General features: G+C 38.9%; 3 protein-coding genes across 3 annotated transcripts; 1 reads left to right on the top strand and 2 right to left on the bottom strand.

Annotated features, from left to right (window-relative positions):
* Positions 1 to 13: 13 nt before the first annotated feature.
* lix1l (limb and CNS expressed 1 like) lies at positions 14 to 10,931 on the bottom strand. Its single transcript, XM_079653533.1, has 6 exons — positions 10,333 to 10,931; positions 7,012 to 7,175; positions 6,436 to 6,576; positions 5,699 to 5,794; positions 5,208 to 5,285; positions 14 to 3,267 (listed from the first exon to the last, which is right to left on the bottom strand). Exons 1-6 carry the CDS (start codon positions 10,667 to 10,669, stop codon positions 3,016 to 3,018), a joined length of 1,068 nt encoding a protein of 355 aa, XP_079509659.1. The 5' UTR covers positions 10,670 to 10,931; the 3' UTR covers positions 14 to 3,015.
* Positions 10,932 to 16,455: 5,524 nt separating this feature from the next.
* On the top strand, positions 16,456 to 19,223 carry LOC307022621 (type-4 ice-structuring protein-like). The gene is made up of 4 exons (XM_079655464.1): positions 16,456 to 16,544; positions 17,872 to 17,940; positions 18,038 to 18,161; positions 18,886 to 19,223. Exons 2-4 carry the CDS (start codon positions 17,892 to 17,894, stop codon positions 19,097 to 19,099), a joined length of 387 nt encoding a protein of 128 aa, XP_079511590.1. The 5' UTR covers positions 16,456 to 16,544; positions 17,872 to 17,891; the 3' UTR covers positions 19,100 to 19,223.
* A 442-nt stretch (positions 19,224 to 19,665) lies between these two features.
* pabpc1b (poly A binding protein, cytoplasmic 1 b) lies at positions 19,666 to 25,811 on the bottom strand. Its single transcript, XM_079652755.1, has 14 exons — positions 25,076 to 25,811; positions 23,817 to 24,010; positions 23,188 to 23,303; positions 22,774 to 22,913; positions 22,557 to 22,651; positions 22,329 to 22,466; positions 21,922 to 22,017; positions 21,464 to 21,830; positions 21,244 to 21,354; positions 20,998 to 21,131; positions 20,781 to 20,865; positions 20,433 to 20,563; positions 20,163 to 20,262; positions 19,666 to 20,046 (listed from the first exon to the last, which is right to left on the bottom strand). The coding sequence occupies exons 1-13, from the start codon at positions 25,266 to 25,268 to the stop codon at positions 20,170 to 20,172; spliced, it is 1,893 nt and encodes a 630-aa protein (XP_079508881.1). The 5' UTR covers positions 25,269 to 25,811; the 3' UTR covers positions 19,666 to 20,046; positions 20,163 to 20,169.
* Positions 25,812 to 27,969: the final 2,158 nt, after the last annotated feature.

The following is a 27,969-nucleotide window of genomic DNA, read 5'->3' as shown; positions in this document are numbered from 1 at the left end:
ACTTTTGTATGAGCCATTTTATTACATTATATAAATCTAATAAAAGTATAAACATGGAATACAAAATATTCATAGAAAATACATACAATAAGAGCCTTCAGAAACACTATCATAAAACAATACTGTATGGAATATGAAACATTAAAAACAAACTTAATCAACACAACATGCATAAAAGATAAAAAGCCCACGTTTTTTTATAAAATGGATACCAAAAAAATATATTGTTTAAAAAAGCCTTCATTGATAATGATCACAAAGAAAGATAAAAGGCATTTTTAAGAAGAGAGCTCGAACATGAATGGCTTGTAGTCAAAAATCACACACAGAAAAAGCATCCAATTAACAAGAAAAAAATAAAATAAACACAAAATGTAAGATCTCGAGCCTCATTCCTGTAAAAAGATAATTCAAATAGTTCATCTCTGCAGATGAGGTTCTGGAAGCAGGAGAAAATATTTGCAGGGTTCGAGCTGCAGAGTTGTGAGGTTTAAGTGTTCGTTGTTTCAGTTCAAATGTCTATTTTGACTTTTCAGTATTCACTGAAGATTGCTGCAGAGACAAAACTTACTCAGAAATATCTTCCTGGTTGTGCTGCACACATATTTTGCAAGCTGAGTACCAAACAAACAATATATAATGATTATAAATGTATACCAAAGGTAACAAGATTTAATAAATCCTTCATAAACTTATGTCATGTAACATTTTAATATTTCGACATTTGGAGAAATTTGCTTATTCATCTTCAGGTGGCCAGATTCACGTCTCTACTCTAACAATTCAGATAATCAGCCTTTAAGCTAAGCTGAAGCCTTACATTTAAAATGGACTAATAAGAGATTAGTAACTCTATTTCAGAAAGGGAATAAGCACATTTCTCAAAATGCCAAACATCTTCTATGAGTAACAATAATATAGCATGTCATATTTAGCTTTACATGAAATAACAAAACATTTTAAAGAGAGTAAAGCCTCCTTTAAAGACCACATTAAAGGAAATGAAATGTTTAAGTTTTTTACATGTGTAACCAATTTAAAAAAGGCACAATGATTCAGGGAAAAGAGACGCAGCAGTGAAGTAATACAATTAAATCTGGCTTTAATCATACTCCATCTCTGCTTCTTTGTTTTTGATTTGCAGACTCCCCAAATGTAGTGTAATCAGTTTCTGCTGTTGATAATCCAGCATTTAGCAGTGAGAATGAGCGCTCCTGCTGTTTAACTTGCATAACTCACTGCCCACACTACATCCAACAAGAGTAACACATTAGCCATTAAACTATCACTTCCATTACATGGGGTCTTTAAAAAGGCAACCCACCAACATGACTTTATCCGTATTATGCATTCAATACATTTTAGATACATGGAGAAATATGAAGATATCACATATTCAGCATGAACTAAATTAGGTCCTTCAACATGAAAACATTTGATAAGTGCGACTCATATACACTGTTTTTAGCCCATTGACATACACTAGCACTGCTAACAAACAAACCGCTTGTTGAAACACAAAAGATCCCTCAATTTGTTTTTTTGGCCTTCACATTTAGACTCCAATCAACACTGTTCTTTGACTCGATGAGATCATGACCTACATTTGAGTCTACTAAACTCTGTTCTCTAAATGAAGCACATGACAAACCCATCCTTCATCACAATAACAATTCAGTCGTCTAAATGTTAAACAGCATTGCTTTGCAGATCCTTAGTTGATAGCACACTGAAAATATACATTCAGCTACTGTCATGGTCACCAAGCACACAATGAACACTAAAATAGCAAAAAGCCCACCAATAAAAAAGAAATACATAGTGACGGTTCATTATCTGATTTCTTTTTCAAAAACCTGAGCAATCAGCCAAATGCTGATATTTCAACAAAGAACCTACAAATTCTTATATGAGTGTGCTTCAATGCTGTCTTGAATTCATTTCAATTGCCAAATATATACACTTTGTTTTCATTACAACAGGCAGAACACATTCTTGTAACAATTATGAAGGGTTTAGGGATGTACGATATGGTATTTGCAAATATTTGATATCCCGATATTCTGTAACCATATTCTGTTTCCACATGTGGCCTATTGCCAATGTGGAAACCGATATGCACATATTTTTTATCCATCATATTGCAGGAAACATAAAGCCTCTCCTGTAGTGGAATTATTTACATATCATTATGCCTACTGTTGTCCCGGTGGCCTTCTGGCATATGCAGACATTTTGAAGAAATGTGAACATTGACTAAGCATAATAAGAAACACTACTTTAACTAAGGCAACATGTAAAACAAGTCATATATTTTTTTTTATGTAACATATCAGCATTTTTGTTTCCAAGGAAATGTTTACTCCTGGGTGATTCCTATATTTCATTTTAAAGCCTCTATCTGACGATACCGATAGTTAGTTGTAATATTTTATCCCTTTGCGGTTTTTGTTTGTTTCAAAAATATTTTGATTATTTATGTACACAGGGTACTTACCATTTAGATTTAAGGACCCATACATTTTTTCATCTTCACTTGCTGGTGTCCAAAATACTATCAGAGTAAACACAACCAAATAAAGGAAATAAAAAAGATTAAGAATGATCCAAACCTTAAAAAAAAAATGTTGGTTTGGTGGTATATAAACTTACGTCCCGTACATTCAGTGATGAAAGGCAGGGTGTGTTTCGTCTACTTTGAGTCAAATAAAGTATGAAATAATAAAAAACATGTTAACCCCAAGTCAGTTGAAAAAGCCCAGCAAGTTTACAGGTATCTTTTTTAAAGCACTGTTACCCTGTAATCACTAGGCACAAAGAGGCAACGGCTATAACGGCAAGGGTTGGTTTTATGGACGGTTGTGCATACTGTAAATCAAGGCCTGATTACCTGGTCCTCATGGTATTCAAAACACAAGATACAAACCCTTTCAGATGAAGCACCTTTACATGTATGATGTAATCAGTACTGTTACCGGGAGAGTGAAGGCATGTTTTTCCACGATGGAGGCAGGTTTAGTGCGAGGGCAGCGTGGCAGTGTTGGCTGCGTTGAGTTGGCCCACAGCGATCATCAGGATGTCCTTCTTCTCTTTATAAAAACGCAGTTCTCTTCCCGCCAGCCTCGCGTCCTCCAGTTCTCGCTCCGTCGACGCCACTTCCTGCGCGATAGTGCTCGCCACACTCTGCTCCCGGTTCACCCAGTCGGCCGCCATCTGAGTGCGCATGTCATCATCCAGAGCCCGGTTGGAGTAGTGAGCCAGCACTTCCTGCACATAAAATGAGAGAGGAAGCTAAGTGGACTTCCAAGGTTAAATGTGGTCAGGCTTCAGTAAATCTCTGCCTGTGCGTAAAGCAAGCGTTATATTTCAAATGATATAAGGAGATAATGATCTTATTCAGACGGACACGATTGATACTCTTTCTTAATCATTCTAAAATGTTGTGTTTCTGCTATCAGTTGCATTCTTTTTCTAGCAATGTACTGCACAGTTAGTTTGTACCTCACATACACAAATAAGTAGTGGGGCAAAAAAGTATTTAGTCAGCCACCAATTGTGCAAGTTCTCCCACTTAAAACGATGAGAGAGGCCTGTAATTTTAATCCTAGGTATACCTCAACATGAGGCATGATGTTTCCACCCCCATGTTTCACAGTAGGTATGGTGTTCTTTGGATGCAACTCAGCATTCTTTCTCCTCCAAACACGTCTAGTTGAGTTTTTACCAAAAAGTTCTATTTTGGTTTCATCTGACCATATGACATTCTCCCAATCCTCTTCTGGATCATCTAAATGCTCTCTAGCAAACTTCAGACGGGCCTGGACATGTACTGGCTTAAGCAAGGGGGACACGTCTGGCACTGCAGGATTTGAGTCCCTGGCGGCGTAGTGTGTTACTGATGGTAGCCTTTGTTACTTTGGTCCCAGCTCTCTGCAGGTCATTGACTAGGTCCCCCCGTGTGGTTCTGGGATTTTTGCTCACCGTTCTTGTGATCATTTTGACCCCACGGGGTGAGATCTTGCGTGGAGCCCCAGATCGAGGGAGATTATCAGTGGTCTTGTATGTCTTCCATTTTCTAATAATTGCTCCCACAGTTGATTTCTTCACACCAAGCTGCTTACCTATTGCAGATTCAGTCTTCCCAGCCTGGTGCAGGTCTACAATTTTGTTTCTGGTGTCCTTTGACAGCTCTTTGGTCTTGGCCATAGTGGAGTTTGGAGTGTGACTGTTTGAGGTTGTGGACAGGTGTCTTTTATACTGATAACGAGTTCAAACAGGTGCCATTAATACAGTTAACAAGTGGAAGACAGAGGAAGGCTCTTAAAGAAGAAGTTACAGGTCTGTGAGAGCCAGAAATCTTGTTTGTTTGTACGTGACCAAATACTTATTTTCCACCATAATTTACAAATAAATTCTTTAAAAATCAGACAATGTGATTTTCTGGATTTCTTTTTCTCATTTTGTCTCTCATAGTTGAGGTATACCTAGGATGACAATTACAGGTCTCTCATCTTTTTAAGTGGGAGAACTTGCACAATTGGTGGCTGACTAAATACTTTTTTGCCCCACTGTATAACCATGACATTTTCACAAAAGAAAATATTGCCCAACTTGAAATACAGACATAATATAAAAACATCACAATGGCTCAATTTCTTGGCCGAACATCTCTCAATGAAACAAATCACTGTATTTAACCAACATTAAACAGTTTAATCTTATGATGCCTGGTGCTGCTTTCTGAGAACTCTGAATCTGTCTTTTTTATATACACTTTGTCTTTGTTCTTAAGCATCTTGTCTTTAAACGTACACATTGGCTTGCCTTATGTTAGCTTATATAAGGTGAAAAGAGGGTCAGTCTGAGTAGAGATATGAAACCTGATATCAAGAATGTCAAAGACTATTTCTTGGATCTATAATTTGAACATACTTCACAATTCGGCTGCAAACCAGGAAGCTTATGGAGACATTATTTCTTTAACTCAATCTTTTTGGCAGCATTTGTTAGCATTTATAGTGCTTGTTTATCTGCAGTATTGTTATTTTCCAGCTCATCGCTGCTCTCAAAAGTGTGTAATCCTCTGCATCAGTTATGCCATGAGGGAAAGATGGGACACAGAGGCTGTTTGTTTAGAAGACTAAATTAAAAGTGATGAACACGTCTGCGATTGGATAATTGACCCCATGTAGGATGAAAGACGGTACCTGTCGGGAACACTGTCGTTCTCTCATGGCTTTCAGACTCCCATTCCAGTGCAGCAGCTGGAACACAGTCATCAGCTCCTGAAACACATTTAAAACAGCAGGAATCAGGGATGAAACTCGCCTCAAGAGACTACATGTGTAACAACTCGGTGTTGCAAAACAAGAATGCTTCCCTCAGTTTCCCTTTTACCAATTAGACATAGGGTGGTGATGTTCTGGCTACAAGCTCCGTGTTCAAAGATAAAGAGGTCACAAATCGACTCAAACTGCTGTGTTTTAACCCTTTCAATAGATCTAGAAGCAAACAAACTTCATTTAACTGGTCTCTATCTTTGTTATATTAGATGCGCATTAAAGCTTAACACATACAACACTCTTAAGACGGCATCAAGGCTCAAACCTTTCAAACTGCTATTTGCAATTCTATCGTCACACTATCCTCTGGCAGAAAATGCATCTTAACACGACAAACATTCCTGAATTTTCCACACCTGAAACTCCAGCATGGATTTTCCTTTGTTGGACTCGAGCATGAAGCGAAATGCTCCAATTCCTGTGTTAGGGTTGTCAGCCTCTTCTCTGTTTCCCTGTAAACAACAACAACAACAACGAGTTAATTTCACTCAGCTGTGTTGGCTCAAACAACAGGTATGGTGACATGAAATCTAACTGTGTGTTGTGTGCATACAAAACAGGTTTTGTAGGAGTGTGTTTTAAAAAACAATGATATCTGACGGAATTTCTTTCCTTTTCAAGGCATGATTTATTTGTGGACAAATAGCCATGTTCATGTTTCTAACTGCATGAGATTTTTGAAAATTAGATAAGATATACTTTTTGTTCCTAATTTGGGAAATTGTTTTGTATAGCAGGATGTAAAAATAGGCATTGCACATCAATACAAAATAAACAGTAAATATATACATATTAACAATTCATCTAAAGATAATCCATACAGCACACAATATAAAATATACAGAAAACTAAATCAATCATAACATCTGCAAAGTAGTCACAGTTTTAAAATAAAATGTAAATGCAGTGAGGTAGTGTGAGTGTAAAAAACAGTACCACATGAATTAATACTAATGCATTATTTAATCTTTATTTTCTGCCACTTTCATTCACATATCAGCACAACACAGTGCAGATACACTGTGACTTCCTCCTCTCTGACAGTGAATCACTTGAGCACAGGACTTCCTGTAATCTATTATTAATAACTTACATTGAAGGAGGCCAGCGCCTCACTGACGCTCTTCTCTATGAAGTCATCTGTGATGCGGCGGGAGGGATGTTCATTGAAAACAGAGTTCATCAGGGCGATCTTGGCAGCGCTGCGTCGAGCCTCGGCTTTGGTGGGACAGAACTGTCAAACGGGGAAGGAAACATGCATTAGCGGTCAGATACGATCACTGTTACAGATTTGCAGTCCAAAACATAAAGCCAGCCAGTGTTTATGTGGAGTTCACACTTTTTATCTGTCCTGAGAATCCATATTTAGTGTGCTGTGGTTGCAAGCATGTGGGTTTTTTTAAAGATATTTTTTGAGCCAGAGAGTGCTTTTAATTTAGATGCAGTGTATAAAGGGAGAGACAGATGGGAGGGCATTGCCTAATACTACCAGCTCCAACTGAGCTCTCCAGTGGTTCATGTTGGAGATGTTTCAGTTTGTAACTAACATAGCACATTAGTGACCACTTGTGTTAATCATACTGTAAAACACCAATAAGCACTTTCTTCAAATCAAAAGAAGATGTGATGATGTTCTCACAAGCATGCTAAGAAATGAAACACAAGGTACCTGGAAACTCCCGAAGCAGCTGCCTCCGGGAAGGCTGACGTAGCAGACATAAGGAGGGTTGCTGGATGGGACCATTTCATAAACAACTAGAGCTCCGTTTCTCAGGTCGGCGCCTCTGGTCAGCTTCATCTGCCAGAACTCTTGCAGAGCTTCCACCACGTTTACTGCAGGGCACAGAGATGAAAGCAACCTCATCACAAGCAGGAAACATGAGAATAAGTAGTTCCAATGTATCAAAATATGACGGAGGGAAAACACATTTGAGCTGGACGGATTGTAAACAGGATGGAGATCACACACACACACACACGCGGGGGGATTGTCGAAAACTGAAGTCATACTAAGAAGGGATTCATGCGGACAAACTTGACATTTTGACTAGCAATTGGATATGGTGCTGTACTGATTTCATTGTGAAATTCGCAAAAGCTTCTGTTTATTTACAAGTTTTTTTATTGATTTATATTTTGTAAGTTATTATGTGGATGCAAATTATGCCATGTATAAACTGTTGTTGCTTGTTTGCTGAACTTCAAATATATATATTCATTTTAATTTCCTGACAGTGCAGCTGTGTATAATTCAAATGTACTTTCAGTAAGTATAAAAATGCTTGTCACAATGTGGTAGATCAACAGTTTCTAACTGTGACATCTTCTCTAAACACAAAGATGGGAAGGGAGTGGGGGAAGGTCATCTTGAGGATGCCAGAGATTTTTCCTGGAAATCTTTAGGTGGTCGCTGATGAGAGGAAACTCTGTCTCACCTCAGAAGAGCTGCTTAAAGAAAAACACTCCCAACAACTCTACACCTTATGTGCTCATGTGACAAAGCAACAAAAAAAAGCAGTAAATGATTTGCGGCTGAATCGGAAATGATTACTTCTGTTTGGATGTGCAGGGAAACGTGAGTGCAGCCAACATCATTGTTTTTCTCTGAGCTCTTTGCTGCTGAGCTCTTGCTGTTTCAATCGCTCTCAAATCTGGAGACTGTTCAGTGCGTTTAAAGAGCTAAATTCTGACATTTGATTTATAAATCCCTAAACTGCAATCCAAAAAAGGCTCTTACTGTGTGAAAAGGGAAAAATACTGTGCTCTCTGAAAGATGTTCCCTTGCTGGTTGCCAATAAAAAGTAATAACATGTAAACAACAATTTGCTATTGAGAACAGTCAATTCAATATTGTAAACAAAGCAAGTAGCTCTCCGTTATATTACTTTTACAACAAAGACATTTCTCATATGTATCCGTCCAATAGTTAACTTAAGCATGTGTCCCCCATAATATACATGAATTACTGAGTCCACCAGAAATAGACTCAAGAAAACAATCATTCAGACCCTGACCGAGTTATTTTTGAGCCTCTCAGGGATCGGCGCAGTGATAAGATAGAACGACAGGAAATATTTAGAGATAGAGGAGGATGGCATGTGACAATGGTGCTGGCCCAGACTCAAACAAACTATGAGGCAGTGGCCTGATTTCAATCAGCACATGACTGACAAATATATCATGTGGAAAAGACAAAATAGACATAAATAGACTTAAAAAATTATATCAGCCAGGGTAAATACTTGAGGGTCATTCTGCCAGGGACCATGTTCTAATGGTCCCTGGCATTACTTTCCCTGTCTTAATAATCTTAAGACAAATAAAGGCCTTTTCATTCTCCGATAATGGCTGAATAATAACTATGCCACAAAGAAAATATAGGAACCCCAAATTACTGTATAATGTAGGGGAAATTATTATCTCCAAATGCCAAAATAGAACAAATGATTTTCTTTAACAAGAACTCCTTTGCCGCAAGATTAAATACAACAATTGGAGCAACATTAAGACAAAAATACCAACAGTCTTTATGGTGCTGCCAAATTTGAAGGTGTTAAGCTGCCTAAATGGGATAGAGGAGGAAAGAGGCTGTTAGTCAGGAGCACAGAGGGACAATCTTTTGGAAATAAATCCTATTAGCAGCGGGGAGGAACATTTGTGTAAGCTCCACCGCCAACAGGACAGCAGCTTTTGTTGTAGTGTCTTATGCATAGGGCTTTCCAGCATGCAATAGAGATGACTAACATGTGTTATAAAGGTAGGTAAACTATGATAAACAGATACAAGCATAAATAAACTATACCTCGTGACTTTTGATTCTTTTTAGGTTAACAGTTGGGCAAATTGCGTACCACTGTTAAAGCTCGATGAGAGAGTCTGGATAACCCACAAACATATTTTTGATAATTAATATACGGATGTCTATTTTGATCAGTAAAGATGTGAATAACCAAAATGTACCCATAGATATACCGATAATAAGTGAAGTCCCTGCCTTTCCTTTGTTGTTAGTACGTTTTACTGTCTACATTACAGGACAGTAGTGTACCGTGTCCAATTTAAAAATAAGTTACATTTAATTAGGCTGATGTATAGGTATTAAAGCTTATTGTGTGTAAATGTGACCCCCTGCAGCTATATCTTAATCCTTTAATGGATAGATAGCCAATGTTATAGCTATCTAAATATTACAGGAACACTTTAATTAAAAAAAAAAAAACATTTTGGTGACATTGCATCCCAAAGAACACGGTCAATCCTATAAGTAAAAACAATATAATGTCAGTATAGTAGTCAGTGTGCAACCAAACATAATAAAGGAATGTAGCTTCATTTGTGTCTGTTGCTAATCCATATCCAAACAAATGGTGCAGCTCAAAGTGGCTTTCTGCTCCTCAAAACTCCCTAAGTATAAACTAAACTATGCCAGCAGTGGTGTAAAATAACCAAGTACATTTACTCAAGTACTGTACTTAAATACAATTTTTAGATACTTGTACTTTACTTATTTCAATGTTTTGCTACTATGTACGTCTTCTACCCCACTACAGATGTAAATAGTGTACCTTTACTCCAATACATTTATTTAATACCATCAGTTACTATGCAGATTTGGATGATATTAATGATATGAAATATAATCAACACTTAAATCATACTTTAGTTACACCTTGAGTAATCCACAAGCTATCCTGCAGTACACTAAGTAATTATAACTAGCTGCACATTTACCAGCTTTGATAACACTTTAATTCATCAATAATTATAATTAAAACATAACAATGTATTGTTCTGAAATGGGCCAATGTGCATAATGAGTACTGTAGGTGCAGGATGCAGGACTTTTACTTGTAACAGAGTATTCCTACACTCTGGTAGTTATACTTATACTAAAGTAGACTACAAGATCTGATTACTTTTCCCACCTCTGTCTATATGCCACATGTTAACACCATTTGTCTCCACATTAACAGAGCATTATCCCCGTTACCTCTGCCGTAGCCCTGAGTGTGTTTAGCGAAGCTCCGGACCACAGCCTCCACCGCCTCCTTCAGCACCGCCGGGTTCCCCGGGTTACAGTGCCCTGCCCCCGGCCACGGCCCCGCTCCCAGCCCGCCGTACAGGCTGTGGAGCTGCAGCGGAGGAGGCGGCGGAGGAGGCCCGGACGAGGCGGACAGAGAGGCCGGGGAGGGCAGCAGCGGCGCGATGGGGACCGTCACCCCGGGCCGGAGAGAGGAGCGGAGCGTCCCGGTCGGTCCTGAGCCGAATCCGATGCCTGGCTGCAGCCGCTGAGGGCGTATACTGTCCGGGAGGACGTGAGATTCCATTGTCCCGACGTAACGTCTGCGAAGTCCCGGTGTGGGTTAAATGTGTATCCGACGGTTTTAGGAATAAACACGGTCTGTAGAGGCTGGAGGAACAAAGTGTTAGCGGGGTTTTGTCAATCACAGCCTAGAGAAGTAGTTAGCCGATGTTGATTCGACACATTTCACCGATGAAGTGCATCCTCGCTGTGTGGATTAGACTGCGCGGATGTCAGTCAACCGGTGCCTTCAAGGACCCCTCGTTCTCTAAACACTTAGAGCTGGGGAATCCATCACTGTACACAGTGTTAATGCATTCATTATTATTAAGATAAATACACTTAATTTCTCTAACATTATGTAATTACACCTTACTTAACACTTTGTAATGGATGTTGGGTGTTTGCTAAATATGGTATGGTTATAGACATATTTGGTGTTTGCAAGCAAACATATTTAGTTTTTTTTGTTTGTGTGTTTGTGTGTATTTTTCTAATCCAAATGTACTGTTTTAGGATGCCATTTGAAAAGTATTGTAAAACCCATAGTGCCAATGTTGCGATTGTGTGTCTCTATGTAGGCTTTCTGTCCATGTAAAATAAATTAATGTTATCTAAAATAAACACTTTCTCTTAACTTTGACCTTGCTACTGATTCCGTATGTTATCAGTTACAGCTTCAGGGATCAATACTATCCAATTTGTAAAGTTAAACATTTTGAGCTTTGTCAGAAAACAATTTAGGTCAAACATTTGTTATTATGTTGTATGATAATTGTGGACGCCATAATTAGTGGTGTTTTTTTGCTGGATTTAATGACATTAAACAGTGTTTGTAATGTTTTATGCACCAAGATTTAAAACAAAAATGTGATAATAGGATCTGAAAATGTAATAGATAACCCAGTTCCCCTATAAATGTTCTAATGGCACAAACGGGAAACAGATGGAAATGCTTTAAAATTAAAAATAAATCTAATTGAAACATTTGGTGACTTGAGCATGAATAACATCCTAATTTCCTCTATGCAATGTTCAGTTATGTGCATTATGTTTTCATAATTACGACATTTACTGAAGCACCTGAATGCAGCAGTGGAAAGTCAAAGAGGTATCCAGCCAAGAAATCTGAGCCTCCCCTGTTCTCTGGGACGAACAGAGCAAAACTACAGTGTGGGCTCTGCAGCCTGAAGCATGTGATTAAACCCTAAAGTGAAGTAACCCAGTTTACTCGATAAGAGGCTGAAAACAATAACGATGCTTCTCTGGAACAGACAATGAAAGTCTGAGGTACCTGGGTTAAACTTTAAGTTGGTGGACCAACAAGGACTTGGGGAGGAAATGAGTCCTCCTCTAGAGCTAAAGGTTTTTTAGACTTTTCTGGAGCCTGTGTACATTCTCATTCTTTCTGTGGTCTGGTTTCAGGCCAGTGGAGTGTGGAGGAGGATGATGGGGAGAATTTGAATATATCCTTTTCTCAGATCTGAATTTGCCAAAACATATTTTTAACAAATCTAGTAGACTGAGCGACTGCGTATCTCAGATCAATCTAACATCTGAGACGTGGCCTGGTAGCATTGATTACTTTAAAGTGCACATACAACACAAAGGAAAACAAACCATCCTTTATCACAATTGTAATGAGTGTTTGGCTCACTTGAGGGCGTGCTCTCATTTCATTACATCAGTAACCTCAGCTATGCAGCTCAGGGACAATTCAACACTGATGTTGTTCTGCAGTCCTTTTCTAAAGCTGCTCGGCAGGGCCATTTACCTTTTTTGACCACTTCTTGTGATCAGTTCTTTCTCTGAATGTTGATGGAATCACTATCCTTATAACAAACCACTGGCCTGAACATTGTGTGTTTATTGAAATAAGCTTACATGTCAAAAATCGAGTGGTGGAAAATAAATGTACTTTGAGGTTTTGTATATTATGCTACTTTACATACACTACATTAAATAATGAAATATTATCCCCTCTTAACCTCTCATATTGTTTCAGTTAAATTACAGTTTAAAACCATAAGAAGTACAATGCTCCAATGATTGATGAACAAAAGCAACGATTATAACAATTTCCAAACAATGATTATAAATAGTATTTTTCAGAACTTTGTTTTTTGTCTTCTCTACAGTTTCATTAATCATCTCATGTTTAGACTAATCACATGTATCCTGTGACCCTTTGAAGTAGGCACTGACACATATACATTGGGAAACAGTGAACTACAGCTAATAAAGTACTTTAAACTCGCTCCACCTCAACCAGCTACAACACTAAAGTCCTGATTACTCATTGATGCATCGGTAACAATCTAATCATATGATACTGTATCAGTCACATTCCTATCTTCCTACAGAGACTGTAACTCTGAGGTCATTTCCCTGATAATACTGCTTTACTTTATTTCTGAAGGGGATGAACACAGAATCTGATCAAACATATATACAATAATGTTACTTATATATCATGACTGAATAGTGTACTTTACAATACAAATCATTATATTAGCTCTGAGATATGAGTGGTGGAATGTGAAAGTATTCCAGTACAATTTTTACTTTTACTTTAGTTATTAAGCATACGTTAGACTTTCACCCTACACCTGCATCTTAGAGAAAAGTATTGCTTTTTTAATTTACTACGTTGATCTTGAAGATTTGGATAATTTGAACATGTAACAAGTAAGCAGGATAAGATGCAGTAGCATATTATCAATCTAGTACTATACGAAGTATCCACAGATACAGCATTAAAAGGAGCTTACATAACAAAATGTGTGGGAAGAACTGATGCTATAATAATATAACTCTTTGAAAGACCATTCTGCTTAAGGAAAAGTATACTTTTTATACTTGGAGTTCATTTTGATGATAATACATACTTTTTGTGTTCAGGACTGTTGCTTTTTATTTTTAGACTATGTTTTTTAAGGTTTTACTCAGGTCAAGGTTGAGTCCTTTTATCAACATTAGATATTAGACATTATTCAAAATGAAACAACCAACACTATCAAACATCATAATGCTGCATTTACTGCCACAAGAGAAAGAACCCCTAAAATATTATTTAGTACATTTTCTTCTGTCTCTCTTTCATGGTTTTTCTGAGTTTATGTTCACCGAAATGACACACATTACTCTCCAACAATTCCCACCTCCTCCTGCTGCTGCAGCGTTTAGACTCAGGTCAGTGTCTTCCCTGCATGCCTTGCATACCAGATTTGTTTTTATTTTCTAGAGGATGGGATGGGAGACGTAAACAACCTAAAGCCGTTTCCACCCGGGGAGTCCAGGCCAGCCGTGAACACACTCTGGACAGAGAGATTCCCACATCTGGTTTCCATCAAGCTTTAAAGTCAAAACCTGATTTTTAAAACTCCAGTGAAGGGTTTTTCCAGTACATGAAAGAGACTCAAAGGATTGTTGTTCAAGTTTTATTAAACAGCTCCTGTTGTTTATGTTAACTTCTCACATAATTCCCCTGTATTCCCAATTTCCCCTGTGTTGACTGGTTTATGGCTGGGGGTGGATTCGGGGTTGAGAATTAATTATTTTACAACAGCCATAAAGATAAACTGGTAGCACTGCAGTAACACCCTGTTGGATGTAAACCAAAGGTAGAAGGTTTTTAATCCACAATAACGAATGTCATATGTTGCTCGAAAGAACAGCTGACATTTTAAAAGACTACAGTGTTTTGTGACTATTAACTCTAAAATGTAAGGTTTTGTATTCACTCCCAAACAGGACACTGAACTTGAACTCATTCCCTACCTGTTAAGGTAGACATTTAGTAAAAGCACATAATCAGAGTTCATGATATATATAGTAAATAACAGTGTTAGGAAAGCTACTTTAAAACCATAGATTTGCAAGCCACCAACTTTGTCACAAAGGAAGAAGTTGAACTATTCAGCAGAGCTACTCTAAGTAGAAATCCAGTTTGGTTAACTAAAGGTACTTAGAACAAGTTTGTTTAAATAGTAAAACAATTAGATTAGATTGACTATATACTGCATATATGTGATATAAATTGTAGAAAAGTCTTAAACAAAATAGTCACATGCCAAATTAAAATGGTATTTCATTGTTCTGTTTTCTTCGTTTCTTCTGTTCACGTCTGAGATATAACTTCAATACCACTAAAGAAATAAGGATCACATTGTATTACTTACTTTAAAATAACAAAGTTGTTGTTTACTTGTGAGTATTGTAACATCTGACTTTCACGATCTTAATAACTAAAACAGTCTTCACACAAGGTCATCCAGGCACTACACAAAGGTCAAAGGTCACGTGTCTTGGGATGGCTAATGCATGAAAGAAAACGTGGTCTGTTTGGTCAAAGGGGGGTTATTACAGTGGAAAATAAAATAAAAAGCATTCCTTTCGAACCCAAAATAAAAGGTTGGAAACAACTAAAAGGCAAAACATTTCTAATCGACCATTGAATCACTGTTATCATTGATGAAAATATAAAAGTGGTTGAACTACCAGCAAGCTACAAAATTCCGTTTCCTCCCTAACAACAACTCCCCAACCCTGGTAAATAAATAGTAAGTTCACAACCACAATAGCAAGTCTGTGAGGCAATACTTAAGCACAGTGATGAAATGAGCTACATCCCAACATGACATCTTAGTTTTAACATGCTAACCTTTGCTAACTAACACAGAGCACAGCTGAGGCTGATGGGAACCTAATTCGTTTTGCAGATCTGTACAGGACTAATTGAAATGTTGGGCTTGTGATTCAAGGGAACGTGATTCTGTCCCAAATGTCATGGCAACACACCACTCAACATGAAAACTTCACAGATCACTTCTTATAGGAAGTTATTCACAGGGCCCTTTAGTCTATATTCTGATCATTTAAACTGCTCTCTTTCCAGCCTTGGGGAAGCGGTTTCTACCAGTTTGAGGACTGAGGCTGGACTTTCTTTGTGCTTGGGTTTCAACCACAGCTTTGTCTTAGACATGAAGATAAAACAATCTATTTTTCAGACAGTAACCGGACAGTGTGACCCGGCCAGGGACAGGACTTGCAGCATCTTGTAATGTAATGTTGGTTATGCCTCTAAGAGCAGGGGAAGAGAAGAGTTGGTTTGGGCAGAAAGTACTGTCACAACTGTGAGTAATTCTGTCAACATTGTCAATTCTCCGGCCAAAACCTGACGTCAATTTGCAGTTCTCCTGTGTACTCATTGTGTTTTCAGTTCAATGCTCCAAGAATTGTATCACAACATCCATCAATCAATCACAGTTAATCAGTGCCTTACAAAAATACCATGAAAGCTAAGGAATGGTCATTTATGACTCATCCCTTATTGTAAATGTAAATTATTGAATCATGATCCCATTACAACCGTAATTGAAGTAAAGTTGAGTAAATACAATTAAAAGCTTAGTTTAGGGTGCCATTATTGACAAAAGTAACAAAATCTGTGAACGATTGTAAAATAATTATAAATTAATCAGGGTATGTTAAAACAATAATGAAATCAACAGGGATAAAACAGGACAGTCTTTCAGTTGTCTTATCTCTTATCATATATTTTGCAGCCGATGTGGCAATAACAAAGTTTGGCCTCGACGTCATCGTGGTGATGCTTTTCTCAGTAATTGAGCGTTTTATTTAATCACCATGATAAGATGCACTCCAGTGTTGGACAGTCAGCAGAGGGACTTTGCTTTTGTTTGCCCAGGTGGCAGATGAGCAGCAAGGGTTGGCGCTGTGATCCCCTCACTGTCCCAAACATCCAATAATGTTTTGTTGCTTTATCTTGTCCAATCAGATTCACAGGAGGGCAGTGCTGCATCAGCATGTGTGACTATAAGAGGTGGGGGAGTCCAGCAGGAAGGCACCATCCGGTCCAGTTTTCTCCTGCAGTACAGGTAAGTCTGAATCTGTTCATATCATTTGCTTATGGGCTTTAACTACTGAGACAAGTCCACAAACTTAAGGCTGAAATGTAACGCATTGAAAGTCAGATGTGCCGTGTCTCTTAGAGATTTGAAGAGAGAGCAGATGTTAATAATGACAATAGGATGGGGTGAATTTGAACTAAAGAAAGACATGTCTTAAAATTCCTAAATATGGGTAGCATTTGCTCCTGAAGTCTTCAATGTCATACGTTTATATAAAGTTATGGCATGATCCCTTTCAATCTATTTCTTTGAATTTAGTTGATTCAGTTTTATTAGTTTGTGAAAAAATGTTTTATGTTGGTTTAGATTTCTCATCTACAACAGCTGTTTTTAAGAATCAAACCTGTTTCTCTATTTTGATACTCTGACTGAAAATGATGTCTAAAGGAGATAATACAAATCATGTTTGACTCTATATCAGGGTAGTATAAAGTATACTATGGTCAACATGAGTAAAATCATCTAAACCTCTCTTTCTCAGTTAACAACCAAATTCTGAAACTTGTTGAAGTCCATTGTTAATTTGCCAAACATTTTCCGGTTCTGAAGTACTTGCTTTTGTTATCTAAAATGTCCTTTATGTTTAACGTAACTGTGACAATAGTATGGAATCAGGCCAAGTATGGCCAATCAGATATTAATCTTAAATAAAAGTTTAAAATAATAAATAAATGACCCAAAGTAGTATTCACCACTGAGATGTGAGAAGCATAGTGTAAGAGAAGAGGAAAAACGATGCGATAACTTGGTTAAAAAAAATGAATTTTAGGCACTTTAAATTGGGTGAATAAATGTGGGCTACAACAGTATGAAAATATTCTTTCTCCTTAAACATATCTTATTCTAAATTCACAACAGATGTATTAATAGCCTACTAAAGAAATCTTGTTTTGTTGCTCTAAAACATGAAGGTTAACTTTGTGACCTTTGGAACACATTGTTGTGGTAAATTACTCCAAAGTCAAGGTTCACCTATTAGTGTTGACAGGACGTCCCTGATAAGCCAGATAAAGTTTACAAGTTGACATGTGGGCGTTTGGACAAACTAGAAAATATTTATTTTATCACCAGAAGACTGACTGTGATTCCTGGAAAATGTGAGAACTTTCATCAGTGAGTCATCTGATTGAGAAACAAATATCTATTCAACTTCAGAAAACAACAGAATCATCTTCATGCTTTTCATTTTGGTTTTATTACAAAAACATAAATAATAGAGAGAGGATCACGCAGCACTATCAAGCCCCAGGTAATATCAAACATAGATAATAATTGAGTATATTTGTTTTTGTAGGTCTCCTCCACTCAGCAGCCATGAAATTCTCCCTCATCGCAGCCGTTGTTCTGCTTGCTCTGGCACAAGGTATGATTTTTACATTTTAATTTCTTCAAATTTGACAGTGCATGTATTCTGTTGGGCAGAAAAACATTCTTAATATTGACTTTCCTTAAACCCACAGGAAGCTTTGCCCAAGATAGTGCTGATCTTGAAAAGTTCAGTCAGTACTTTGAGGAGATGAAGGACAAGATGGTTCGGGAGCTGACCGACATCATAAACACCCACGACCTGGCCAACCAGGCTACGTGAGTACAGGCAGACATCCAAATAAATCAGAGTTCAGTCACTCTTCAGAGGGCTGAACATCTACTGGCTGTCATACAGCTTTAGTAAATCACTTTGGAGATTAAGATTATTGCTACATTAATATGTAATACATTACAATATATGATGACATAATGAATTATATGAATGTACACTTAGACAGATTAGAAAGTACTAAAACAACGTCATGCTGTTAGTAATGCAGTGTAATTCATTGTATACTATAAATACATGCATCTGACAGATATAAACAACTGAAGTATTTACACTATGAACAGTATAAGGAGGTGTAAACAAGTGCTGAAGACAAATATATCTCTAATTATAATCCATTGAAATAATATAATTCTGAAATGTTGTATAAGGAGTACTTAAGTATATATTGATGCATGTCTTTTTTACTTTTATTTCTCCTACCTTTTCCACAACTGAATAAATCATAATATAACTTTCAATTTTAGGGTGCATATATAAATATCTACTGCCAAGTAATTAGAGCTTTATATATAAAGTAAAAAGCACCACAATTGCCTTATTATACAATTCAGATAAAATATTGCAAATACTCATAAAGGACACAATAATTGTATATAAGTAGCTACAGCACTTATTTATTTAACCAGTTGTGTAATATGCAGGTCAGATTGTTTTTTGTATTCTAGTATGTATGCTTTTGTCTCATGGTGCTCATGTTGTACCCCACAGGAGCTTCGTGAATGAGAAGAAGATTCAGCTGGAGCCCCTGGTGGCTAAAATCCAGGAGCAGCTGCAGGCCGTGGCCTCCAACGCCGAGGCCCAGATCAAGCCCCTGACCGCCAACATGCAGGCTCAGTTCCAGCCCCAGATCGATAGCTTCCAGGAGCAGATGGACGCCATCTTCCAGCAGCTGACCAGGCCTGCCGCACCCATCGCCAACTAACTGATCAGTGCTCCTTAAAGATGCAGATGTGCCACACCACCACCGTGCAGGCAGAAATACAAGTGTTTCAGTGATTGTTGACATTATCATCTGTCCCAAAGCACAATAAAATCTTGAAACGCAACTGCACTTTGTCCACTTCAGTGTGTGTGTGTGTGTGTGTGTGTGTGATGGGTGCATGTTTTTAGACCACTTTAGCATCTAGTTTAATTGGAGTTGTGAATATGCCAACACTGGCTCAGTCAGTAGGAGCTGTGGACTGTGAGCCATAAGGTTGCTGGTTCAAGTTCCCGATCAGACCTAAATAGAGGTCCTGGGGTGCCCTTGAGCAAAAGCACCAGACGCACCCCCCCCCGCCCACCTCTTAGTACTGGGATGGGTAAATGCAGAGACCACATTTCACTCTGCATGCATGTATGAGTGACAAATTAACAGGGTTTCATCCTCCAATTCTATTGAAACTCTTACCAGGATACATCTGGTAACGGCAAATGTAATTATATTTCACGCCTGGCTTATGGTATTTTTCTGTAGTTTCACATCAGAAGAATGACAAACACACTGAATATTTTTCCAAGATTTATTGAAGCAAGCAAAGGTCATAAGACATTTCACAATAAAAGGCTTCTAAAGCCCACACATCCAAACATTTAAAAGGGATAAAATGGCAGAAAGGAATGATTCAATGTCACAGAATTCTCTTCTAAAACCCTCCATGAACTGGTAGTTTTTGATTTTAACTTTTTCCATTTTTTGTTTATTTTCTCATTTTAACTCAACAAACCAGGCCTGGTGTTTGTTCATCTAGGCCTGGTTGGAGACTTGTTACCATAGGCATTTTTTATTATATCATTTCACTTATTTTTACTTTGTTTTGTGTATTTTCATTTTTTTCATTGTTTATTTATTTTGTCCATCGGTGAAGCTAGTCTCAAGATGTCCAACACCTGTGAAAACACAAAAATACAATCAGTGATACGAATAACTCCACAACTCGTCAAGTACACAAGTGACAGCAATGAGAGATGAGATGTCATATCCTTCTCTGGATAGGTAGTCATACCATGGTTTTAGGCAGTAGCGACTCCAGCCGGGGTTGGCACAGGCTTCTGGGTGGCTTCCTTAGCCTGGTGGGCCTGAAGCACAGCCACCGCCTCATCCACCTGCAAAGGTAAGGTTGTAGATTGTTAGCAAAACATCATGGGGCCATCTCTAAAGTGCTCCCTTTGCCACAAGATCTTTCCTGCATCTTAAAAAGTGCAAACTAGGCAAGATGATTTCTTAAAATTAATAAACTTTCATCCTTTGGTGGAAATGTTCCTCAAGTTCTTACCTTTGAGCGGAGAGACTCTGGGGACTCCAACATGTGGAGCAGCTCTGAGTTGTCAATTTCCAGCAACATGCCGGTGATCTTCCCGGCCAAACCAAGGTGCATGTTCTGGATCATTGGGAACAGACGCTCACCTAGAGATGTGACAGACAATGAAGATTTAATACAGAGGAAACTACTCACCAAGGATCCGTTAGAGACAACACGTAAAATACATGTTATATACATACGTATTTAATACAGCGAAGAAGGTAAAGTAGGGGATAGAGACAGAGATGGAAGAATAAGGACAAAGAGCTGAAGGCAGGCTAACATAGTGTGTGTATGTGTAGAGCTGTTGGTGACACTTACCCAGCATCTGCTTCTGCTCCTGCGGGGGAGCGGCAGCCAGCATGGAGGCTGTCAGAGGCTCCTGTCCCTGAACATGGACAGCAGGCTGATGGGAGGGAAGATGGGAGGGATTAAAAGTCAGATAAACAAAAACATTTGGGTCCATACTGAACTTTTTCAAATGTGCAGGGATGCATGGATCAGTCAGTGTGGCCTTTTGAAAAATGTGCATTCGTACCTGCTGCATGGCAACTTGTTGCTGCGCAGGCATGTGCTGCTGGGGATTGCGGACTCCTGGGGCATATTTGTACTGAGGGACTCCGCGCACAGGAACTGCGGCTGCAGCAGCTGGCCGGGGGCCCATGGGCTGAGCTACAGCAAGAGGGACAGAAAAATAACGCATAAGACAAAAGCAGCAGCCATACAGGTAAGCTTTATTTTGTGTTTAGTTTGATGGAATATTGACTTGGTACAGGTGACCTACCAACACGCTGGGTGGACATCATGCGGGGCATCTGGGAGGATGGCCGCATGGCACCGAAGGTCTGAGGGCGTGGTGCTGAGGGACGCATCGCACCTGGCATGTTCTGGAAATCTATGAGCACAAAAACATAACTGTATCATACACGAGACAAACAACTTATTTTGTTACAGTGAATACACACAATGATGAACGGACATGTGAGGAAGTGTGAGATGCTTACGTTGTGGCCGGACCCCTTGTGTGGCCCAGCGGGGGCTCGGGCGGATCTGGGCCATCTGCCCAGCAGCTGGGTAGTAAGCAGCACGGTTCTGGGCCTGTGGTATGGCTGCCATGAAATAGCCAGACGGCGGGGCTGGCTGGTAGGGATTGATGACTGGGTTTGGCACTGCGCGCACAGTGGCCATGCGCTGCATGTACTGGTTGGTCAGGTGAGCTTGACGCTCCTCTTTCCGCTGTGCCAGGGCAACATACAATGGCTTGGTGGCTACAATGCGTCCATTCATTTCTGTCACCGCTTTGGTGGCCTCCTCCGGGGACGAGAAGCAGACAAAGCCGAAACCTTTGCTGCGTCCGCCTTCCATCATGACCTGAGTGTCAAAAAAGAAAGAAAAGATGAGTGAAATTGGACACTGGTAAATCTATAAATGATATAGTATAAGCCAATAGCTGAGGCATTACCTTGGCACTGGTTATTGTGCCAAACGGTGTGAACTCCTTTCGCAGACGTTCATCGTCAAGTCCATCATCAAGGTTCTTCACGTACAGATTGACACCCTGGAAAAAAGACAAAAGTAGTTTTAACTTTGGGATTTATTTTGAGAATATGACTCATTACAAAAGCTTTATCTAATCTAAAGGTATTTGTCTGTAATACATATTTATCCCCAAAATCCATGGTGAAGAAATGTGGGGCCCATGAACTACAGTCACTGTTGCAGCTGTTTTGGCCAGTGCAACCTACTGATGAGAGAGCACCGAATTTGACAAAGCTGCATTCTTTCAACAAGCTTGACCAAACAATATTACAGAAGGGATTTATAAGAAGCAGCTTTGATTAAAATGCATAATTTGAAAAGGAAACTGACCTGGTAGCGAGTCATGCGGTCTTGTTTCATTTGCTCGAACTTGCGCTTGAGCTCTGTCTGTCGCTCCATCTTTTTCTGGGCACGGCCAACGTAGATGAGCTTGCCATTATACTCTTTCCCGTTCATCTCATCCACCGCCTGTGAAAAAACAAGAAAACTTAGTCAACTCTGTTAAAACTATCGTTCGGATGCATGTATATATATCGAGGGGGTCGGCACAACTCTTACCTGCTGGGCGTCCTCATGCCTGTCAAAACTGACAAACCCGAAGCCTCGAGATTTTCCGCTCTCATCTGTCATGACTCGGATACTCATGGCTTGCCCTAGACAGAGAAAATATCTTTAAGGACTATAAAGTTGCCCCATGTTATACTGCAGAGGATAAAAATACTGTATTAATTTGAACAGGAATCAATATTTTTGAAACATGGACACCCTGACTGACCGTATTTACTGAAGACGTCCCTCAGCTTCTCCTCATCCATGTCTTCACCAAAGTTCTTAACATAGACGTTTGTAAACTCCCTTGCGCGGGCACCCAACTCGGCCTCGCGCTCTTTGCGGGATTTGAAACGGCCCACGAATCTGCAAATGGACATTTAGCAACATATTAAAACACTTACACTACAGTAATAACACAAAATATTGCTCATCAAAATAGTAATGCAAATTGCATATGTTAAGCATCATAATTTGTTTTTATTGCGTCTTAACCTGCTAAACCTATGTATTAACTCACTATTGCAAAGACTTCCCGACTGAAACTGCTCAAGCATCATTCATTGAACAAAGACTCAAGTTTCCCCATTTCATACATTAGTATGCACGTCGGTTTTAAATGTGTTAAACCTTAACTTACACTTTTCGGTCATTGAGGAGCATGCCATTCATTTTCTCAATGGCTCGTTCAGCTGCCTCTTGAGTCTCAAAATGCACAAACCCGTAGCCTTTTGAGCCATTCTCGTCACAAACCACCTTAGAGAAAGAAAACACATGCTGTTTTTAAAATCCACACGCATGCAGTAAATTCAACCTCAAATAGTTATTCGACCACACTTCAAATATTAGATTTTTCTATAATACTGTCTTTTCATGTGGCATGCCTTGTATTCAGGAACAAGTTGATCATTTAGTCAACAATTGATTAACAGTAAATGACTGTGGCTTTTATACATCAATTGTTTCAACAATGTTGCATGAATTTGGTTCGTAGCTTGGTTGCTATGGGAAAATATATAAAGTTGAGCTAATATTAATCTACATACAAATGTACTGTTCGGTTGATGGGCAGAAGGCAACAGAAACTGACTTTTGAGGGGTAAAAAGTGGGGGCAAGTATTTTACAATGGAAAAAACTCCAGCACATTTACATAGCACACACATGCAAATGACCACTTTAAATGCTTTGGCATAACAATGACTTCTGCGTGAGCACCCCCGTATTTCAGGTTGGAAACAAAAAGATGGGGAGTCGGTCACGTCCTTTACCTTGCATGACAAGATGTTGCCGAAAGCAGAGAAGGTGTCGTATAGAGCCTTGTTATCGATAGACTTGTCAAGATTCTTGATGAAGATGTTTCCCACGCCGCTCTTTCTCAGTGACGGATCGCGCTGCGACCACATGATGCGCACAGGCCGCCCCTTGATCACGTCAAAGTTCATGGTGTCCAGTGCACGCTCGGCTGAGGGGAAAAGCACAATTAGCACGTGTTACATTATTCAGTACATCTAAGGGGGTTTCAAATAAAACATTATATGTTAATGAACATCATTTCATTGTTTGTTAAAGTGTAAAAACCTTTAGAAATAAATTGGTTTTTTTGTTGATCGACAGACAATAACCGTTAGTTGCAGATAAATTAATAATTAAGAGCATATTTTTATTTCATATGCATTAGAGGGCTAGATCTACAGTCACCACCATAATACTTCCTATATTAAAAAGGGTAGTTGTGCAAAAGTCTCCACAGATTATATTTCGGAAAAATCTAAATAAACTATGCACCACCCACATAGACTGCAATACCCATAATTTGCAATAACACTGGAATCTACCCTGGTGCATTTTACACTTTATTATTTGCCAATTTCATATGGTCACTTTATAAATCAAATGTGCTGCTACTTTTGACCATGGTGAACTTATCTGCAATTTGTTTTTTAAGCCTCCCTTTTTTTTTTTTTACAACTACGAACGTATTTGTTCTTCCCTTTATCTGCACTATACTTCTGCTGTTTTAATGCCGTAAATATCGCCAAAGCGGGGCAAATTAATTAATTCTGAAGAATTAGGCAAAGCAATGCTCATAACCGGGGAATGCATCGATGTTGGATGGTGTGCAGGGCTGAAATTCTAACAACTAACCGACAACGTTTGAAATATAGAGTGGAATTTTCATACCACAACAAAGCTAACCGGTTAGCATTCAGGGAGGATTAAATAAACGGTTTAGGCAGCACTTTAGGCCGAACAGTTTGGGTGTCGTCATTACAGAACAGAGATAAAGAGGCATTTAGTTTTCAGCAGCACGCTGCTACATTACTATGGTGGACAGGGCCGGATTCTTCTCTGCTACGCCACTGCTGGGAGGTTCACATGAGGAGACCCTGCCTATACCGACAACATGTCGGCCGCAGTCACGTGTAGCAAAAAAAGAAAAAGGAGGCTAGCCCTCGCTTATCACCGCATGGCATGTTAAAAACAGACATTTCACACATTTTACTCGGCATTTTCATAAATTACTCACCGTCCGCTGGCTGTTGGAAGTTGACATAGGCGTATCCAAGGGACCGCCGGGTTATCATGTCCCTGCAGACCCTGATGGATAGGATAGCTCCGGCTGGGCTAAATTTCTCGTACAGCATGGCCTCGGTCACATCTTGGTGCAGATCCCCGACATACAGGGATGCCATGGGGTAGCTGGGAGCGCTGGGGTTCATGTTCTAGCGGAGTTCTTTTGGACGAAGACTGATTTTTGATGTTATAACCGGACAAAAGTTTTTGTCGTCTGTTCGAACGTGTGGTTCTCCAACGGTCGCTATAAGTCACGTCAGTTAAGCAGAATGCTGATGGTAGACGTTTACAACCGTTGGCGTCTTACGGCTTTTGAGTAAACAAAATACGTTTAAAATCGAACTATGTCCGCTTCTTAATGAATTTTAACTGTAACTCAATGCGACACGCGATGTTAAACGCGAATAAACGTGACTTAAGGCCTCGCTTCGGAGCTGGTACGACGTCGACTGAAACAAAAATGTCTTCGGTTTAAACGTTAGCTAGCTCGATCTTATACGTTACCGTCCAATGCGCAGGGTCTACTCCAGCTTCACCGTTGTTACAAAAAGAAATAAAAATGATTTTTTGTATATTTTATGTTTTGAATTTTTTTTGTTTTTTTTTTATTTTTTATAGAACGTGTGCCGAGCGGGCTCAGGAGCACACACGCACTCACACAGCGCTAACAGCCGGGGTAGAGGGGGAGGACACACCGGGAAGAGTTTATATATATACCAGAGGACGCGTCACTGCAACGGACCAATCATGTTCCAGTATATTTGTAAAACAAGTTAACAAGGGGGCGTGAACCACAACTGTACGCATGATGATGAAATCAAGTAAAAACGAATTGTTAAAGGTGAAATTGACTTATTGTGTTGACCACAATAGGCCATTGTTCAGTGGTGCTGCATGGGGACGACGTGAAACCCCCTGCATTTGAGGGGATCGACAGGCGAAACTAAATACCCGCTAGTATAACGTCGGCTACAGTCAGGATGTAATGGACCTGCCGTGCCTTATGAGATTTTTTACCGCAACACGGCATTCCGCATTTGATACGTAACGTGTGCATGGGCATTTAACAAATATGATATCGTGCAAGACTCTACATCATATGATTTATAGTAACATTGCTTTTGTCTCTGACACCATCACGTGTGACAAACTATTTCCTGCAATTTCATGTTGGACATTTATATTCCTATTTTACATGATCCTGTACAATGCCACACCATGTGTGTATTATTGAGTACACCTATTATGTGCAAATATCAAGCAAGAGTCATGTGTGAAAGGTGTATTTAATATCCATGTAGTTGAAAGGTTTACCTATATGAATAGCTCTGCTGTTTTTATTTTGTCTTATACAAATCCTTCCCATTATAAACATATGCTTTCTACAGCCTTCATACATCATATGCTGGGGTGTAACTCTTATGGCGTTATCAGCTGCTATCAGAGTGAAAATGAAGACAGAGCTACATTACTCACTTCACTAGATCTGTTTCTGGCCATTGATCTGAGCTGAATAGCTCACAAATGTCACTGAAATGGGCCTACTGACTGAAAACTAAACCCTTGATATTTTATAGTATGGTAGAATAAATACATTTACTCAGGTATGATACTAATCTGAAGCACTTATTTGAATATATGTTTATAATAATATGTTTCAGAGGCTTGCTGCAGTGAAACACATGATGTGACTGCACATTGAATTTGTGCCTTTTGTGCAAAACATGCTTTTTTGAGCACATGAAAAGTTTACTTTTTAGGGATGCATGATGATCCTAGAGAAAATTATGCTTTGCTGTAGATTCAACGTATATACCAACATGTAAAAAGAGCACACATTTAAACATTTACAGCAGTCTAATGCAACATAATAATAACACATTATAGTTTAACACTGACAGGGAACTGCAGATTAAAAAAGTGAGTCAAGCTTAATTTGAACAAAATTACATCCATACATACACCACAACATGGCCCACAAAGCCATATCATCTGCAGAGGGCAGTGTTGTCAGTGAAAAGCTAGTATCCATCTGAAATCAAACCAGAGCTCTGCTGCCCTTTCCATTGTGCTTTTCTACTGAATCTTTTTTTTTAATTCACCAGAACCAAGGGAGGTAACGGAATAAAATAAAAAATGATATTAGCTTCATAATGTTTTAATTTCACAGGTCTTTCATCAGTGTACCGAAGTGTCCCATTGGCCTCGCATCAGCTTAATTTTATATTCTGTTTTTGTCTCATTCTATTTTCTTTGCTGTTCTGGCGAATTACTTGAATCATTTTGTCTTTCACTTTTGTGTTTAGTTTATTGTATGTCGCATTGTTGCTAAAACTACACAGCAGCTATTGTGCATTATCACAAATAAAGCCTTTTCATCCTTTGAAATCAAAAGTAGTGTTCTGTCTAGATTTGTTAGATAAGAGTTCTAACATTAAATCAGCCACTGTTCAAAGAAGGCAGTGTGCTTTTAGAGGACGTTGCAAGCGGCTATATCACCTAAATACAATGCTTTATAGGAAACATTTCACCCACAAAATGGCAATTTGTTTCAATTACTCAGTTGAACTGTTTGTTCTTTCATGTCCCCATGGAAAAATAAAAATGGTGTCCTTTTCAATGTTTCTAGACTTTTCTCCACTTTTTGGCTATTTGCTCACAATGGAGTAATGCGAGAAATTATCCTTTTTGGGTGGAATATGCCTTTACATGGGTTATTCTCAGATAACCCATGTTGTTGTTGTATGAACCATGCCAAGACTCGGATGTCTTGGCATGGTAAAACTTGACACATGGCTTATCATTTGCATTAATACTTTGTAAAAGTCATTCCACATGTACAAAGAG

Source organism: Notothenia rossii (genome assembly GCF_949606895.1).
Source record: "Notothenia rossii genome assembly, chromosome: 10".
Classification (NCBI taxonomy): domain Eukaryota; kingdom Metazoa; phylum Chordata; class Actinopteri; order Perciformes; family Nototheniidae; genus Notothenia; species Notothenia rossii.
The sequence above is the reverse complement of the archived record's forward strand: the minus strand, read 5'-3'. Positions and strand labels throughout refer to the sequence as shown.